The sequence below is a fragment of the Crotalus tigris genome, unplaced genomic scaffold (assembly GCF_016545835.1).
Source record: "Crotalus tigris isolate CLP2741 ecotype Arizona unplaced genomic scaffold, ASM1654583v1 scf7180000018599.1079084, whole genome shotgun sequence".
In the NCBI taxonomy this organism is placed as follows: Eukaryota; Metazoa; Chordata; class Lepidosauria; order Squamata; family Viperidae; genus Crotalus; species Crotalus tigris.
In genome coordinates, this window is record NW_024097097.1 from 471,976 (window position 1) to 491,911 (window position 19,936).

The following is a 19,936-nucleotide window of genomic DNA, read 5'->3' on the forward strand; positions in this document are numbered from 1 at the left end:
AAGTCCACAAGTCATAAAAGGGCCAAGTCTGAAGACCCCTGGGCTAAAGGATTAGAAAAAAATAGGAGAAGATTCGGGGTATATGTTAGTATTAAGTCTTATAATATGTAGGGTTTTTTAAAAACATTGTTTCATAGTGTTTGGACATTTCAGTTTCAAAGTAATAAAGGTGATAAGTTACTTGATCAAAATTCAATAGGAAATGAGATATGGCTCCTAGGGCAATTTGACATTATCAAGAGGGTTATTTTTCCTTTCCCAGCAACAATCATTCTCTTGAAAATGTCATCCCTTTATGATAATAAGATACTTTAAAAAGCCCCTCCATTATCATCTGTGGAGGTTATTTTGTTTTGTTTCATATAGTTCATAAGATGGAACCAGTCTATTTACTATTTTAAAGCCTTCATAATGGGAAAAGTTCTCTTATCTCTGGAATGTTCTCATTTTCCTGGCCTGAGGAAAGGTGCAAAGTTTGGGATGTAAATTAATGATGTCAAAGAAAGAAGTTAGTGAGACAGAGGGAAACCTCTACAAACCATAACCAGCTTATTGGCTGGCCGTTCCAATTGGTGATGTAGTGCATTTCTGTTACCCAGGTTTGCAAGCAGTAGGTGATATGCCTACTTGCAAAGCTTTGCTGCTGCTACTCAAACATCTCAAGCCCCCAAATATTAAGTGAGTGCACACACACTTCCTGCATGTCACAGTCACATAAAAAGAAACCAAAACCAATACCAAGCCTTCTTTTTAACTTTCTACATCTCAACAGTTTGTTAGAATAGCCTTGTATGAGCTGCACTGATTTTCCTTATAAATCAACTTCTTTGACCATTTTATAATAAACAGCCTTATGACAAAAGCCATCAGATAGGCCTTTGTAGATAAATTTGGTGCTTTAAAATGATCTCCTGGCTCTTGGGAGCCTTGTAAAAGATCATCTGCCACATTTTACTTATTAGTTTATGCTTTTCCAGACCAGGCTATTAACAGAGGTGCATCATCCCTGGCCAGAGATATACATACTCTAAGAAATAAGTATTGCATATTTACTATATTCTTTAGTAACATATATGGTCATGAAAGCAGGCACTTTTAGCAAATTGTTGAACAGCCAAAACATACTAAGATACCACATGCCTCAGGTTAGGCATATTTAATGATGATAGTGATGGTGATATAATAATAGTAATAAAATCACAATAACAACGATAATAGTATACCTGCAGGTTTTTCTGTGCTGCTGGCCACAGTGGTAGGAGGAACAACAGGAATCTCTGTGGGCAAAAAGAAAAAGTGGACAGAAAAAAGAACAAACAAATAGGGAAATGTATTATTTACTTTTCTAACTAATGAATTGGGCAATTTTATATTACAAGATAGATGACTGCAAAAATCATTATTTCATAGAGGTGACAGGGTGACTGAACCACACAATGGTGGATCAGCTAATCCATAATTATATATAGAGAGAGAAATTTGTTCAGCTTACTCCATAATTTGGAATCACCATCTACACAAAATTACATTCAGGGTAGGCTGCCACCTAGCTATCATAGCAAACAGTAGCAACACCGATGTTAATCTTGATATGTACCCACAAATTCAGTAATTGAAAGCAACACTCACATTTACGGGAATCATATCTTTTCCTAGGAATTTCAAAACAAAAACCCTGAGTTATGAATTTGAGGCCCATTCATTCACACAACTTAGAGGTTCCACTGCTGAAACTGTTTTCCCCCATCATAGCAGATCTAAGAACAATCTAAATTGATGGGGAAGTGGCATTTCAGGAACTAATTGTTCCCTTTCATTACCTTTTCCCATACAAAATCAACAATACCTAAAATAGCTGTCTTTCTGAAGAAAAATAGACTTTTATCTATCTATCAATAAAGTTGATATCAGCATTCTGACATGAGAGGAAAGATTGTCCAATGGCTATAATTTTAACTTCTAGATGTTGCTTATCTTTCACATAGAGAAATGATGTGTATCCAAGATATATTTTGCTTTTTGGTGGACTATAGAGTTTATAGACAAACTGTATGCATCTGCAGCTTATATTTTGAAAGATATATATTGAAAGAACAATAAAATCCTATTCCCCAATTTTCTCCAAATGTTTCATATCTGGTTTTAGAATGAATAAATCTATAAGTAGAACTTTACTGTTTGTACAACCATGGGGTGAACTGAACTAAAATTAGATTTGTACTGTAGTTAAAGATATGTTTAATTGACAAGGAGTGCCTATAACAATTAATTGCTCCATTAGAGAGTTCACTATGTTAATCTTTTGCAGCTTAAAAGCAATAAATCCCAAAGGGGGAAAATAGTTTGAAATTCTTATACAATTAAATTTATACAATTTAAATTGGATATAAAAAAATATTATATAGCCTTTTCATAATTTTTATTTTTATATATATACATATATATATTTTAATGTTATATTTTCCTTTTTTTATAAACATAATTTTTTAATTGTTTTTTAATTAAGCCTATATTCTGCTCTGGGAAGCTCAGGGGGGGAAGGGGGGGGTGTTTGGGTGGGGGTTGGGGAAGGGGGGTTTTGTTGTGTAATGTTTAGTTTTTTCTTTGTATATGTTGTTTTTTGTTTTTGTATTGTTTTGTTCTTTTTGTAAAACTTATAAAACTTTTTAATAAAAAAAAAATTCTTATTCCATTCTTTCCAGTAGCATTATTATATGAGTTTCCTTTGTATTTCTTTGTAATTTTTTCTTTGTATTATTATTATTATTATTATATTATTATTAATTATTATTATTAAACCAGCTCTCAGATTCACAAATAACTTTATAACAAGATATTCTTGTTTATTCTCTCATAACACTAAAAGCACTTGTAGATATTTTCAGCAAGATATGTCTAACAGTGGTGATAGTGAATTTAATCAGTAGTATTCAAAGAGCATCGGACACTGCATTGTTTCTTCATTCAGGCAGTAGTCATGTCTGCTTAGCATCAGGAAAACAATGGTATTACATACCTCTATCTAAACAACAGTACAGGAATATATTTTGAGATACATATTTCAGTTTATTAGAAATGCATCTTAAAAATTTGTTTTGGGTCTCTATCAAAGACTTGTTTCTTTCAACCATAATCTCTTTTTTTTTCTGTATTAAAGCCAAGGAATCAATGTACTGGCACGACATAAAAGTTTTCTGTTCCATTGTTATTCTTCAAAGTTGCTATAAATGTAGCTTGGCTTTTTATAACAACATTTCTTAAAAACCAACACAGCTGAGTGAAACATTGTTAAGAATTACACCACAATAAATCTGATTACAGTAGCAGCAGTTGCGGGGTGGGGTGGGGATGTTAACAGGAATTGCAATAGCTTTCATGATTCTACAGCAATTAGTATACATGCAGCATGATTAATAAGAACTACTTTTATTTTTTTAGGATTTTTTTTACATTATATAATCATCTGGGTACTGGAGCTTCTTCCCTCATTCATGGGCAACAACCAATATTTACCTAAATATAAAAGAGAACACAATTCCCAAGATTTGATCACAATAGTCACTGGTAGTAATGTAATCATCATCAACTGGATGAAGCCATGTTGATAAAGAGATCAAAAAGAACTGGATTCTCATCTATTCATACTGGAGTCAGGTGCACAAGTAGGAGTTGCTTCATTTCATGTTACTCCCAAGTGTATTTTTCTCCTGTCCATGTAAGTGAATGTAACTCTGGAAGCTAAGGAGCCATATGTGGATTCTTCTCTCCTATCAGCTATCACTATGTGAAGCAAATTGGGCTCAGAAACATTGATTTCCCCAAAGTCACTCTGAGATCCTCCCTGGGAAAAGGTGACCCAACTCTCTGGAAAGCTGACTTTTGGTTATATGGAATGGTAGTTTAGAACAGAGAGTATTATCTTCACATAGGTAAAAAGTGGAGTACAACTGGATTTTTCTTTGCAGGTTTTATACCATGTAAACTGTGTAGATGAGGGGAGGTCTTGTGCATCAATGAGTTCTGAAGGAGGATATTCCTAGAAGACAACATAGCTTCATCCATGGATGCCTCTCTCCTGAGGTTATAGCTACCTCATAGCTAGTCATCAACTCCCCTCCCTTCTTAAAATAGATCTGGAAGCAACATCATTTGTTTACTAAAGTGATTGTGTAAGCATGTTAGGAGATTTCAGATTCTTTTACTAAATAGGCATTGAGAGATTGATGTGAAATATACCAGTGTAAAATTGCTACAATTTTTTTTGTTTGATAGCAGGTTCCTATCAATGAGGGAAATTGGGTAGTTTAACATTTTTACTTGGATCTTATAAACCTGAGGTATAAATAACAATAGTAGTAGCAGTTTACAGTTAATGGGGAAAAATAAAAGTACATATTCTGCCATTCAGAATATCACCTTAACCTCCAAACCTTTTATATAAATGATCACTATTTTTTACTCAGATCACACAGCTAACACACATATATATATATATATATATATATATATATATATATATATATATATATATATATATATATATATATATATAAACTTCCCCCTACATTTATATGTAAAGTGAATGCAAAACATCACAATGCACACATTATACCTTTAAGGAATCTGAAATATAGTAAATCCAGTGTGATTTCAAAATTCATATAGATCCTCTTTTTTTGCTATTGGCTTTTGCTCTTTCCTGTGTGTTGCCCTAGAGATCTCTCTGAAAAATTGCACTTTTACTGGATTCACAGTATATATCAGTAACATCCATGAATACTGTAATGTATGAGGAGCCAAGCACTGTCTAAATAAAGCTGAGTCTATCTAGTTAGGTGTTAGTAAACAAGCCAGACTCAGGATTAATTATGTTATGGTATAGATGTTAAAAAGAGCATCCACCTACTTATGCAGGGGGCAATGGGAGATCTGCTTTGCTGGTAGCCTTTGGCACATCGGTTACAAGTGATGCCCGTCACACCATCTTTGCAGGGACATTGCCCTGTAGTTTGATTACAGGTTTTTCCAGCTGCACCCACGGGATGGCAATCACATGCTGTGGGGGGAACATACAACAAAAGGATCAGAGGAGGGATTCAAAGGGAAGGAAGGATTTTCCAAAAAGAACACGTGTTATCAAAAACCAATGGTATCCAGGATTGTTTTACCAAAATTATGGACATTAAGTGAGAAGAGATAGTCCTGTAGTCTTTTCTTTGATTGCACATTATTTTCCATCCAATATTAGTGCTTTAGTAATCTATCCTTGCCAGTAAATCTGAAAGAGAAAAGATTTCTGACCAGTACCTCCCCTTGCATTACATATATATATATATATGTATAGTTATATAGTTTTATATATATATATATATATATATATATATATATATATATATATATAGATATAGATATAGATATAGATATAGATATAGATATAGATATAGATATAGATATAGATATAGATATAGATATAGATATAGATATAGATATATAGATAGATAGTTATTCGGGTTTTCTCCTGCGTCAAATTGGAAGTGTCTTGGCGACGTTTCGACGAAGTCTCATTCATCATCTTCAGGCTGGTGTTTTCGGCTTCGTGCTTCTAGGAGTAATGTGTGATTGTAGCTGTTTCTGATTAACAGAGTGAATTTGCATGCCCAATGTGACCTATTTTGATTTCATAGGAAATTATGCCTTGTAAGAAATAGCATTCTATTCAATATGATCTTATAATATGCCATATTTTTAATATGTCATTGGCCTGCAGAGAGTAATTGGTTCAGAAATAATCCAATATATTACATCAAGGAATGTATTATAATTATAGACATGTGAACTTAAAGATACTTTTTCACTTCACAAAATATGCTGGATGAGCAAGAACTCTCAAATGTATTTCCTGACTATATAACGGGAGGAACACTATAGCCCACAGATTGTTTTATATAATACTCATCAGTAACTTATCAGTACCTATAATGTTGCTGGATTTCACTTCTCCCTGCTCATCTTTCCCTACAGAAAATGGAAGGAAGGAAAAGATAGACAGGTAGTTTGGAAATGTAGGGTTGAAAACAAAGAAAAGAGTTGATACTAAAAAAAGAGTTGCTTTAGATAGTTTCAGAAGAAAAGACAAAGAAAAGAATTGGTACTAGTTATTCAATGAAGAATTCAAAACACCAACAGAGAATAAAGAAAAAAAAAGTAGACGTTTTCAATATCTACTTTGTTTCTGTCTCCAATAAAAAATACCTATCTTTTCCACTAGAAAATTATGGGCAGGTTAAGGAGAAGAGCATGTTGAAGAGGTGGGATTAAAGCTAAATAAAAATATGATCAGAGAATACTCTTTTATTTTAAATGCATTAAAATCTCCAGAACCAAATAAATTGCATCCAAAAATACTAAAGAAGCCAGTTGATGGACTGACTATGTTTTATTTTGGAGAAATAATGGTGAAAATACTCAATGACTGGAGAAGAATAAATATTCAGCCTAAGTTCAAAAAGGAATAAATGAGGAAATCAGAAAACTATACACAGATCATTATGAATCAATAGCTGGCACAGACTTCCATGACAGGAGAACTAAGGAGTCCAAAATGATGAACATAATTGTGGATATAAGCCCGTCACTTTCTACTGTTGCTTAGTAAAATTGCCAGTCTAATGAGTTCACTTGATAATTTTCTTAAGGTTACAATGCAGTAACATAAGTAAAAAATCATGAAACAGAGATAATTTTGTACAAAACCTTGCATCAAATAAATTAAAGGGACCTGGAAATTTATTATGAAAATGGACTTTACCATGCAATTGTTCATTTGACAAACAACTACTGCTTCTTTTTGTTTGTTTGTTTCTCTTAAAGTTTCTTTTTAACCCTAAGTTTCTTTCTAACTTTTAGTCAGGAATACTGGGAAAGGCAGCTGTAAATTTAACTGGCCAATAGCAGGCGTACAGTATATTGTATCAATAGTATATTGATACTATTATGGCCTCTCCTCCCTTATAGAAGGAAACCTAAGTTCTTAGAGAAGCGGTTCTCAACATTTGTGTGACGGTGACCCCCGCCACACAAACGTTCTGCGCATGCGCGGTGCCGCGCACATAGGGGTGACACCCCATGTGCGGCACGCATGCGCGGTGACGCCCCCATGCGCTGCGCGCATGTGCGGTGACCCCCATGCGCGGCGACACCCCCATGCGCAGCACACATGCACGCGACGCCCCCTGAGGGGAGAAAATGGCAGATCGCCTTTTTTGGCGACCCCCAAAAAATGGTCGATCGACCCCAAATGGGGTCGCGACCCATAGGTTGAGAACCGCTGCCTTAGAGAGAGGAATGGAAATCTGTTGGACAAGAGACTGCCCGCCAGAACTGAGTTAAAGGTCTCAAAAGCAACTGGTTGATCTTGACACAAAATTATACTAGATGTAATTTAGATGGAATGTGAGAAACCATTGCCTTATGTGGAACTCTCACCCTTTTGCTACAAGGGGGGGGGATTTTGGCAACAGCATGACTTTATTCTAATGTCTAGTAAACTTTTTATCTACTGAATTTTCAAGAAAGTGCTCAGTTTAAACCCTCTGTTGCAGAAGTTCATAAGTGATTCTTTCCCTTTCCCTTTCATAAGTTTATATTGAAACCAAGCTTCCCTTCCTTCAAGCAGTAGCTCAGCAAATAAACTTAGGATGCAGGCTGACAAAGGAGGGGGCTGTGGGAAAGAGAAGCATTGGTCTGTATATACAAAGAATCAAAGTATCTGATGAAAAGCAAGGAAAGTTTTAAATTAGCAAAGATTGCAGCTTCCTTGTGCTTCTAAGAAGCGTTGTAAGGCTGCTGTTTAAAACACAGCCAGTGGCAGAAATGACTGAAACACATTACTTGACCCGAAATACAGCATGTTTACTAATTGAGTTAACATATTTTAACTATATCTGTCTTATCAATTTTGAAATTATTTTGATTTGGCAGGAAAGGCATTTCCTCCAGATCTTGAAGTCATTATGATATTGGTTCTAAGCTGATGCTTGACTGTACTGTATGAACTGATCTTCTGAAAGCCCATTTCAGAAATGCTTTTTATTGCCATGGCAATGCAATAAAAGTTTATTTCTTTTGTCAGTCTGGCATATTAATTTTATTATTAATTAAATCAGTGTTTTTGTAAAAAAAAAAAAAAAGGATGCCGGAACTCACACACATCATACAACCCGCCTTGCCTATCCTACAAGGTTCCATCCAGAAAAGGTGCCGGAACTCCGTTCTCGACGTTCTATGACAAAAAAAGCCCTGAATTAAATATTATATCTGAGCTTTGTTTTATCATACTGTGAAAGTATCTTGAATGCACCACCATTCTAAAAGAAGAAACTGAACTCAGCAATGTTTTTTTTATGTATTGATCAAAGAACATCCTCCGAAAAATAGGAAAAAAGACAAGCAGTTAAAAGAATTTTAAAGGACAAAATAAAAAGCAATGGTGATAGCAATTTATTCCAAAAAATAAAACAGAATTATTTATTGCTCTAAAAGCAGGGGTGTCAAAATGCCGGCCTGCGGGCATCATAACAAAACTGCGCCCACCCCATTGCTGGCAATGGCAAAAAAGTTGCAATACATCACGACACGTCATGTGACATTGTGAGTTTGACACCCCTGCTCTAAAGTGTACGACTAAAATTGGGGACAGAGGGAAGCAAGGAGAAGATTTCATTTAGACATTGGGAGAAAACATGGTTTGGTTGAGAGTTGTTCAACTACATGACAGGCAATCTTGTGATGTTGTGGTCTTCTACTTCATGTATACAATATAAAGGCTAAGCAACAGTCTCCATCAGGGGTACTACAGATCTTGCAGATCCTATCTTGAGCAACAGTTGTATAATTATTCCAAATGTTACTTCAAAACATTGGATGTAAATTACCGAGCAATCAAAACACTGAGGGCCTGATATTATTTTGTTTCACAAAGAGGATTTCAGATCTTGCTACATTTGGCACAGGATGAACAAGCTGAGCAATGATCCATCGCTGAAGCTTAACTTTTGGCAGAGAATCTTGGGAGCTAAAATTTATGAGCAAGATTGGCCTTCCAAATTTAAAGTTTATCCAGCTTATGCCTTTCCATATGTTAAATTCCATTGCTCCCCACTTGGTTTACATTGGCAAATGGAACATGAGTGCATTCATGGTTCATATCATTCATCATTTTTTCATCAAAAGCCTGGAAGTCTTTTCCCAGGGTGCATTACAGTTTTACACCAATGTTACTAAACCTGGGAGAAGCTGTCTTCCAATAGGATTATATTAGTATCAGTAGCCTGGCAAATATCAGAGTTGAAATTAATCAAAGGGGCTTAAAAAAACAGTTCCACATTTTGGGCACAGCAGGAGAGATGCTGCCTCTGGAAACTCATTTAGAAAGAAAGTGGAGAAGAAATAAAAGCAAATCATCCTTTTGTTTAAGAAGAAACACAAGGGGGCATTTCTCTCCTTTTATAACCTGTTTTTGGCACACAACAAGAAACAAGTGAAAATCGTATTAATCTGATTTCTAAGACACACATTCCAATCATCAATCAAGTGTACTTTTTAAAAGATAAACCAAATTTTCCTCAAAAGTAATACTAAGATTATTACAATTGGATGTGTCACAATGCAGTTGGTGCTGGCATCCATGAATGTCTGTTACCCTAGAAGGCATCCAATCCTTCAACAGAACAAGATGATACTTGAAACAGCAGCTCTTCAGTTTAGCAATTTAGCAGCTCTTCAGTTTAGTAACTACACAATTAATTTATTTGGCCACAGCTCTGTTATACATTTATGAAGAGGCAGTGACACAAGAGGTAAACTATGTTTAATAGGATCATTTTGCATTCATCTCTAACCTCGAACTAATATATTATAAAGAATCTATTCCCCAAAACATAGTTAGGTTCAGTTCTTGGCAAATACTAACTTCTTCACGATACATTCTTTAAAAAAGAAAGAAAAAAGGAAGGAAGGAAGGAAGGAAGGAAGGAAGGAAGGAAGGAAGGAAGGAAGGAAGGAAGGGAGAGAGAAAGAAAGAAAGAAAGAAAGATTGTTTATTTTGAGGTAATTCTGAAAAGCAGCAATTGTTGTCTGTGTTTGATTTACCTTCAGAAAGGAATTTCCTATTCAGTATCTATTCTGTTCATACCACAGTCTCTTAAATTTTCAGATGGAGTAATTTTATTTCATGTCTTTTCTGATCTAGCCATATGTCTCTGTTGCATCACTGCTTTAAGAGTCATATTGACTTCAGTGAAAGGATCACTTAAAGCAAAATCATCTTCCCCCCCCCCCAGATTCATACAGAAGCTGGGGACTGCTTTAAGAAAAGCATAGAAGTGCTATGCTTGTGCTAGATCATGGTCAGATATTTTTCTCTTCTGGAAAGTTTCAACTGAGAAGCAAGATCAACAATGACTTTCACTGAATTCACTTATATTATTTGTAATTCAGTAATTTGGGAAGAGAAGGCAAACTGCCAGTTAGGGCAGGGAGAAAAAGTAGGAACTGTGTCGCATGATTAATAATATCCACATGGGAAATTTCCCAACTTCCAGTCTTAAATCCCATGTAATAAATCTTTTAAAATATTGTTCAAATGGAGCTGCTTTATTCATTGGACTCTGTCTTTTTATCAGTTTTTTATTTTGTTTTTTCTGCCTAATTCTTAATCATGTCCCTTGCCTGTTGAATCTAGCACAGTTAACTCTGAATAGCACATCCATCAACTTCCATAAAAAAACCCCTATATATTGAGGGTAATACCTTGATGAGTTGTTGATGTTGTGGTGAAAAAATTATAATGGAGAATTTGATATACACTGGAAATCAAACATAACATACATATTGCAGTGAAAATAATATAGTGCTCAGATACCCTGCATATATTATGGTCCAACCTGGAACTCTTCAGTAATTACAGGGCTGGCACAGTGAGAACATGAGTTTTGAATCATTCTTTAATCACAACACTAGCTGCCGAATGAGTTGTATTACTCTTTCTTGTGCTAATTTATGTGTCTTTATTCCTAGCACTTTTCTCTCACCAAAATGCCTTCCTGAACTGCTGGCATTTCATTTCTTAATTTGACCACCCAGTAGCACATGGCAACTTGCCTCTTTTTACTGTCAAATTGTGCCCTGGAAGGCCTTGGCATGATCCCAACCTCACCGCTTTATGTGATACCCTTACTCAATCTGTCATCTCTTTTCCTGTTGTGTGGTTTTTCTTGCTATGTGCAGGAAGAGAGACATTATGCTTGCCAGTCTACCAGAAGTTTTTAATTTGTTTTGGTATATGGCAGAGAGTTGGGGAAGACTGCTAAAACTTTGCTTAGAAAAAGCCTAGTAGAATCTAAGGTATTTTCAAGTAAATGATAAGAAAGTTTTCCATGGCTTAAAATAATCTTTCTTAAAATTCATAAATAAAACAATGTCAGTAATTATTTTATTAGGACTAGGGAGTATTGCTTGCTATTAAAATATTTACCTCATCAATTATAGTGCTTCTTTTGTTTTCTAAAGGGTTTATTTATTTATTTATTTTAAACTTAAAGCCATCCAAATTGAATGGATCTTGCTCATTGAACAATTATTTCCTACTTATCATGGATCTGGACTGAACTTTTTTTTTAAGGGACCTATAGTCTAATTTATTTGCCATTAATTTATGAAGTTTTTAAAGCCGACATCTATTTCATGCTTTTATAAACCACTAAAAATTGTGTGACTTTAGGGTTTAGTACACTTCTCAAAATGAAATTTACTTACTAGTAATACACAAGATATTTTCATTTGGGGTAAGTTCTATTGAGTTCAGTGGAGTTTACTTCTGAGTAAATATGTCCATCTTCCTTCATGTTATCAGCCCTAAATCCATTGCTCCTTCAGAAATAATGTCATGAGTGATAAGTGTTATGGAATGTCAATGGAGTGCACAAGACTGAGGGAAAGCAGTTTAGTACATCTTGTATGTTAAAATGGATGGGTAGAACTCCACTGTTATTTACAAGCAACCCACATACATTCATAACATAATAGTAGGCACAAGAATGATGAAGTTTGCTGCATGCTTGCTTAGTAGATATTTTAATTTCACAAAGCAGCAAGTAGAATATCTCTGTAAATGTATTAAATACACGTGCAAATGAAGCAGGACATAATGGTTGAAAGAATCAAGTCTTATGGAGGAAGATTTTCTGTTACATAGGATGGTTGATGGTAAAGTTCATGGAAAACACAATAAATGGGTTAATTTCATAATATGAACTTCATTCCAGCCATACTTCTGGAAAGCCCAGCTTTGTGGTAATTATCTGCTGCAATGAGAATTAATATTTATAAATAGAGAACGTGGAAATGGTTAATAGTTTTCAGGTCTTTTTTAGTACAATTTTTTCTAAACAGCCACCACCAAGAGATGAAACAAAAACAATATGGATACACTATTTCTATGCAAATTATTACATAAATTAATGTGAATTAAATAATAAAAAGTTAAATAATTGCAAAAGGACTGGTGTTTTTAAAAACCTCTATAAAAAACTTCATAACCCACAAGGATGAAAAGGAAGAAATGTTCACCATTCTCACCTTCCCTTGGTGCATCACATAATACTACTTAGCATTTATCCGGGTTCTGACATATTTCATTAAAAAGAATCTTCACACTCTTAACAATGTAAAAAAATATAATCTTCCATGTTAGAGTTATGATGGGAATGGCAAACCTTGAGTGAAACAGTCCTACCAAGAACTAGATCAACAAATTGAATTTTATCCAGCTATGCTAGCTGGGCTATTATAAGACTTGAAGTTCAAAATTTCTGGGCATAGACATTTGTTCTTAATCATGATGATGTCAAAATAACAAAACAGCGGATATAACATGACTGCAAACTCTATTTTTATATATATATTTGTATTGTGATATCACAAGAATATATAAGTGATAGAGTTTGAGTTGTGACATCACAATGCACTTTTTTGTTATCCCCCTTTCCTCCTCCATAATTGCCTCTGTTTTGGATTGGGGAAAGTTGTGCAGATCACACAATCTACGTTGTGCCTGTCATCTAATCCTCAGCATCCGTGATCTTCATTTGATACAATAATAGATGCCCATCTGCATAGAAGCAAATTAGATTCATAGAGTGACTCACACAGGGATTTTATTTAGGTAGCCCTTGGCTTCACTGAACATTGGGACAAACTATTAGTGCTGAAGCATGTTGCATTATTTGCCCTGCTGACCTAATGTGTATTTTGCTGTTCCACATTGAGCATTTTTCATAAATGTTTCCAAGAAACAAGATAAAATAAGTGAAATTTAATACAACAGAAAAAAGGTTTATCATGTTGAGGGCTTTGGGGGGGGGAATAAGGGGGCTAGAAAAGAATAATTCTGTTAAACAAATTAATTTAAATAAGTTCCTTATAATGAAACAAGCATTGTGCAAGTCATTCAATATGTTTAATGTAATTTCTTAAAAGTTGTTCCTTATGCTTCAAGGAAACAAAATGGCAGTCCTGGCCAACCGTCTTGGACTTTTGGTATTTATACACTTTGAACTGAGCTGAGTTTAAGATGTTTTTTACCCGTGGATTTGTGGTTTTCTAACAGCCATGTACATTTTTGCTCCAGAAGCTTACTTGGAATCCCAGAAGCTCTATAAAGAAACTGAAGGAAATATGCAATTTAGATAGTATTGTAGAAGCACAAGTGCCTGATGGGCAGTTTCATTCAAATTGAGGAGAGTGATAAAACATAGCAGAATGTGATGCCAGAGATTCAGTTTCTGCACATGGAAAACTATAATATCAAGGGGTCTATGTTTTCAACAAATATAGTGTGTAAGAAATATTTTATTCATTTATGAGAAGATCATTTAAGAATTATGGATATTGTTTTACAGCCAGGCTCTCACACAAAGAGGAAGACGACAGAGAGAAAAGTAACATAGCAAATAGTATGGGGACTTATGACTAAGAACATTTAATTGTTTAGCTGTGGTGCTTTATAAAATTTTGTAGAAGTCAAATACTCTGATCATAAACATTGCGGGTAAGAGAAGGCTGCATTTAGACAAATCAGGATTTTTAGTTGAAATTGTTCAATAAATGCTGTGTCTTGGTTTACACATCATGCCAAACCATAATGGGTAGGTTTACACATCACACTATGCCAGAAAAGAGCAAACCATGTTGTAGCTTATTGTTCTGTGTGAACCAGCCCCCTGCTTTGTAAGCTTCAGCATGGAGCTTGTTAAACAGTTCTGGATTATTTTTCACACACACACACACACACACACACACACACACACACACACACAACACACACACACACACACAGCACAGTGGCTAGAATGCAGTATTGCAGGCTATTTTTGCTGGCTGCTGGCTGCCTGAAGTTCGATTCTCACCAGCTCAAGGTTGACTCAGCCTTCCAGCCTTCCAAGGTTGGTAAAATGAGCACCCAGATTTTGTGGGCAAGTTGCTGACTTTGTAAACCACTTAGAGAGGGCTGTAAAGCACTGTGAAGCAATATATATGTCTAAGTGCTATTGCTATTGCTATCTTCAGTTCCAGGAAGTAAAAATACAGAAACTTCATTGCCCATATTTTCAAGTTTCCTTTACACTAAAAGAAATATGATGTTCTTAATATACTTAGCTCCACATCGGATAATAGATTCAGTGTATACAGTGGGGTTGAAATGTTTGTGAATCCTTATGAATGTACAATATTTCTGCTTAAATATGATCTAAACATGATCTCCCTATAAGCCCTAAAATTAAATAAAGAGACCCCAAATACACAAATGTATTTCAATATTTAATAATTGAGGAAAATTATCCAAAGCTGCATTGCCTTAAGATAATTAAAAAATATTGAACATTTAAAAGGGTTCAGAAAATTTTCAGCTCCACTGTAAGTGGAATTTTCACACAGCTTTTTAGAACTTTAATCCACTAGTTGGAAAAATAAGGAAGTGAACTGCTGGTTTCCTTCCTTGAAATATCTGTGCTGATTTCTTCTTAACTGAAAGTTTATTTACCCTCTTGGGTAGTGTTGAATATTAAATCCAAAAAGTCTTAGCTTGCAGAAAAGTATTATTACTATGCTCTATATAAGGACAGTGTGGGGTGTGGCTTTTACACACAAAAAGTGTGACTTGTGAAGCTATCCACTGTCCTTTGCAGCTAGCTGATCAACAAGACCCATGGCCAACAATGAACACATCGCTATTCAAGCTCTTTGGAGCAGAAAAGGCTTTCTGAACCTAAGCTGATTTCCAGTTTAATAAATACAAACCAAATCTAATCTACGCTCCCTTGCTGAAAAAGTACTCAAATGTAACTCTAATAATATTAATAAATCCCTGCAAGATGGGAAGATTGTAGAATCACATTCAAATAACTATTAATCCATGTAGTTGCTTATGGCAGATATACACAAGAATTCCCTTAGAATAGCAGGTTATTTATTTATTTGTTGCTGACATTCTACTATACAATGAATTCTGCATTTTCAACCTGGCAAGGCCACATTATCTAAAATGGGTGGAGGGAGACATTCTCACAGATTGTTGCATTAAAAAAGAAAAGAAAAGAAATATTACCTCCTCCCCCTTACTTGCTCCCTCATTTTTATTAGGAAAGCGACCAGCTTTCTTTTGTTGGAGGCAACTTTTGTTCCTCGGTCTGGGACTCAGCCTTAAATTAAGTGTCAGCCTTATTACCAAACATATCTGCTCAGTGCGTCCCTGCTCTGCCAACAGTTTACCAAGGAGCATTTTATCCCCTTCAGGAAGGCTGAGCAGCATGAAAAATATCCAGCCTGTTGTGTCAAAGTGGTTTTCCTCCATCCGCAGGCTTGAATTCCTTTGGTCTCTCTCAACCGCCTGCTCTTGAGGACTCAAAGCTGCCAAGCCATGATGTCAAGCAGCCTTTTCTTTCCCTTCCCCCCTCAGTGCCCACATTCAGCCCTGTGGCTGTTTAGGTCTCCCCACCCCCAGCCTTGTGCAGCTGAAAATCCCAGTTGATTCAAAAGATTCAGGCAGTTCTGAGTGGCCCACATTAGCTGGGCATGTTTCCTTTCTGCCAGATGAATGAAAGGGGCTCACAATAAAGCTGCCTCCCACGGACACACTCTACACACCAAAATGCAGGGCCCTGCCCAAATCAGCATAAATAGGATCACAATACAAGACTGCAGTTGTGTCAGGGATTTCCAAATTCAGCTTGCCAATTGTCTGACACTCTCAAGTTCACTTTTAGACTTCATAATTCCAACTATCATATTTTAGGCTGGAAGGCAGCATCTACTCAAATCTCTAGGGCCGAGAGATCTCAAAAAAGGTTTGAATGGACCATGGATGTCTTGCTTGCTGTTTGCTGGTTCACGGTCACCACTTGCAAATCATTTTACCTCACCAACCTGCTTTCTGCCGGGCCTCTGCTCCTTCTCCCCTTTCACCCTTGTATTAATTTGCAGTTAAGATAGAAAACAATATGCTTTTAAACAGAGGTAGCAATGCATTCAGACTTAAAGAGCTTTCCCCAAGACCACAATGGAGAGCCAATGAAAGCAAATATATAGACTGAGACTATGCAAGGTTTGCTACTTTAACAGCCTGGCCGACAGGATTTCTGATTTCATAGATTTTAGGGTTGGGAAAGGACAGTGAAGACTATCTAGTCCAGGACTGAAGGTGTGAAGAACCATTTCATGTACAGTTTCAATAAATCCAGCTTTCTCAATGTTTCATTGCACTGTGTTTAGAATTCATTTGTGTTCATTTTGGTGTGTGAGTTGTTAAGGGAGGTATGTATATTAAAATTATACTAAAGGGAGGTGTGATAGCAAAAAGTTTAAAAACCCTGATCTATGGCACCCTTCTGCCTAGTGCAAGATTTAAAGGCAATTTCGGGCATATGCAGGTGTTTATTATTTCATAATCAGTAAACACATTTTTGTGATGGTGTGGTTGTTATGACTGCAGTGAAATATGTACTCAGATCCACTCAGAGTGGTCATTTTCTTGACTATAATACGTGCTACTTCTGATAATCTATTCTTCTAAGAAATTCTCATTGGATACTTAATGTGTAGTTATTAAGCATGATGATAATAAGACATATGGAGAATGGGCAGTGAAATACTTTTTTGGGGTATTGATGCAATAATTTTGAAAGTCTACAGTGTTTTTCTTTCACCAAATGTGAAGTGAATCTGTGGTACTGGCAGTCCTCAACTTACAGTCCTTCATTTAGTGAGTGTTTAATGATGTTGCAATGGCACTGAAATATTAGATTCTTACAGCAAATTTTAAATGATCATTTTAAATGCTTTTTTTTTGTAAGTGTTTCTCCATTATCTACATTGAATGGTTTAAATTGTCTTTTTTCCCCATAGAACAAAGTTTTATATTAATGATTTAATATTTCTCGGTGTGTGTGTAGAATTTCTGTGTATACTGGCAGAACACTCTTTGTCCTCTCAATTACTAAGCCCAGTGAATGAACCCAACTATTTGCTGGTATGCACACCTGTGAAAAGGGGAGGGAAGGCAAACTCCTGTTTTTGATGCAAGAGGCCCATTTGCTGATCTGAATAACCTCAACAATCCATTCACACCTTTGTCTTTCTTCTTTCAGGTCTGAAGTCCCTTTTTCTATGTCTTTGTTTTTACTTGACAAGTCACACATGTTCTGAATAGCTGCTCCAAGCCATTCATCATTTATATATGTGTGTTTGTGCTTGTGTATTTGAAGGGGGAAAGAAGAGGAAAGAAGGCTGATAAGCTGAGACAAGTTGAGCAAAACAGACTTCTGATCTTTTTTTAAAAAAAGTTCTGAAAGCTTTATAGTTGCTTGGACACAGGTCATGGGCCAGAGAAGTGGCACTTCCAGGATTAAACTGCCCAGATCTCTTTTTTTTTTAGCCACCCTTTTCACAGCTAGTTCTCTCATGTTGCTAAATTTTGTATCTTCCAAACACTGATTTATTTATTTGACTTATATTGCCCCCAATTCACTTAGAAGTGACCAGTTGAAAAAAAGAGGAAAATTGAAGGAGTGGTCTAGAAAGGATTGTCCCATAGCTGCTTTTTCATGAGGCAACTGGACTTTCTTGTTTTTCTTTGCAGACATTTTTCTTCTCATCCAAGAAGCTTCTTCAGCTCTGAGCTGAATTTAGATAAGAAACAAAACTTCTTCAAAGAAAAACAAGAAAGTCCAGTTGCCTCATGAAAAAGCAGCTTTGGGACAACTATGATCAGGATGACTGAGAATCTCCATAAATATTTAGAGAGGATTGCACAGGTTTGTACATCACCTACTTCCTGTGGAAGAGAAAAAAAAACAGTCTCCTGACCTTTCCAATTATCCTATAGTTCAATAAATGAAATGAGGCAGCAAACTTTTTTCCCCACCCCAAGAAAAAAGCCTTGGGGAAAGTGAGAGGGGACCTTAAGGTTCCACTTTTGTTCCACTTCCATGTTCCCAACTGGAGCTTGCCAATATTCAACTACTGCATAAAAATAAGGCAGGTAGAATGGAAGATAATATTGTTGTAAACACAGAAATGGGAAAGTTGACATTGATGCCTGGATAATTGACCATTAGGAACTGAAAGGTAGCTGCAGGAAGAAAAACCTTTGTCGTTTTCACAGATGATTAAAGATAGCAGTAATCCTGCTGTTTATTTCCGTTGGGCATTGGTCTTATGATATGCATACCTTTGCATGCTTTCCTGTGCGTGATGGGTTTGGTCATATCCCGATAGTAGCCTTCTTTGCAATAGTGGCAGTGACGACCAGCTGTGTTGTGTCGGCAATTAAGGCAAACACCCCCACTCTTACGACCAGATAATTTGTAGAGTTCCATGTTAAAACGACACCTTCTGGCATGCAGGTTACAGTTACAAGCTGGAAAAAAGGAGGAAAAATAGAGGTGTAAAGTTTGGTGGTTCTCAGATACTGATAAATTTGGCATGAAATGGTATATTATCTAGCTATATTATCAGCAAACAAATATAAAATAACAACAAGCCCCCAATTCCTGGTCACCCACATTCTGTAACATTGTATGTCAGCTTCTGCCCTAGAAGATACTTTAATAAGACTTTAATTAAAATGTTAGACTTTTGTTGCTTTCTCTAAAACTATCAAGAAAATAACACAAAAAAGGTTCCCTAAAGTGGTGTCCTTCAATATGTTGAAGACTGCACAAATCCATGCCACAAATCTCTGACTCATCATTATGGGGCTTTGATGTAGGGTTTATTAATCTGCTTATACAGTGAAACTTTATAATCCATTCTAGTTTCTTGGTTTAGTTCATGCTACCAGTGGGAAATAAAGGCATGACATTTGCTCATTGTATTTGATAGCTGATATTATTAATTCTTTGTTCTGAAACTGTAACACAGTTTCTAAATTAATTCCTGCTGATATAATTCCATTCTCTCACTCAACTATATCCAAAGCTTCGGTTTCTGAAATCCTGTTTGGAGTGTTCATTTGCAAATTCTATACAGAACATGAATCCTTTTCTATAAACCCCACTGTAACGCATAAAAACATAATTTCATTCTAAGTTTATATTTTAAGCAAATACATCATCTACAAATTTACTTACATAAAATATCAGGGAGGTTTTAAAAAAAAACAGAGGGATATTCAGCACAATATCCTTCTTTCAGGATAACATAGATGCTTAAAAATCCAACAAAGCAAAGTCATTGGATTGTCCTAGGATTAGGCACAAAGGCCAAATTTTAATCCATGAGCACTCTGGTAACCAGGATTCAAAGTTCTAAAATGCAACACTAAAAAAATAATATTTTTTTAAAAATCAAGCGGGAACACATCTGGTCTCTGACATTATCC

General features: G+C 35.7%; 1 protein-coding gene across 1 annotated transcript in view; it reads right to left on the reverse strand.

Moving 5' to 3' along the window:
* NTN1 (netrin 1) overlaps nt 1–19,936 on the reverse strand; it is a 140,721-nt gene that overhangs the window by 48,710 nt on the left and 72,075 nt on the right. The window contains exons 3-5 of the mRNA XM_039355094.1: nt 18,785–18,973; nt 4,907–5,056; nt 1,224–1,277 (exon numbers count right to left, since the gene is read on the reverse strand). Coding sequence (XP_039211028.1) covers nt 1,224–1,277; nt 4,907–5,056; nt 18,785–18,973 — 393 coding nt within the window. The remainder of the gene's footprint in view (nt 1–1,223; nt 1,278–4,906; nt 5,057–18,784; nt 18,974–19,936) is intronic.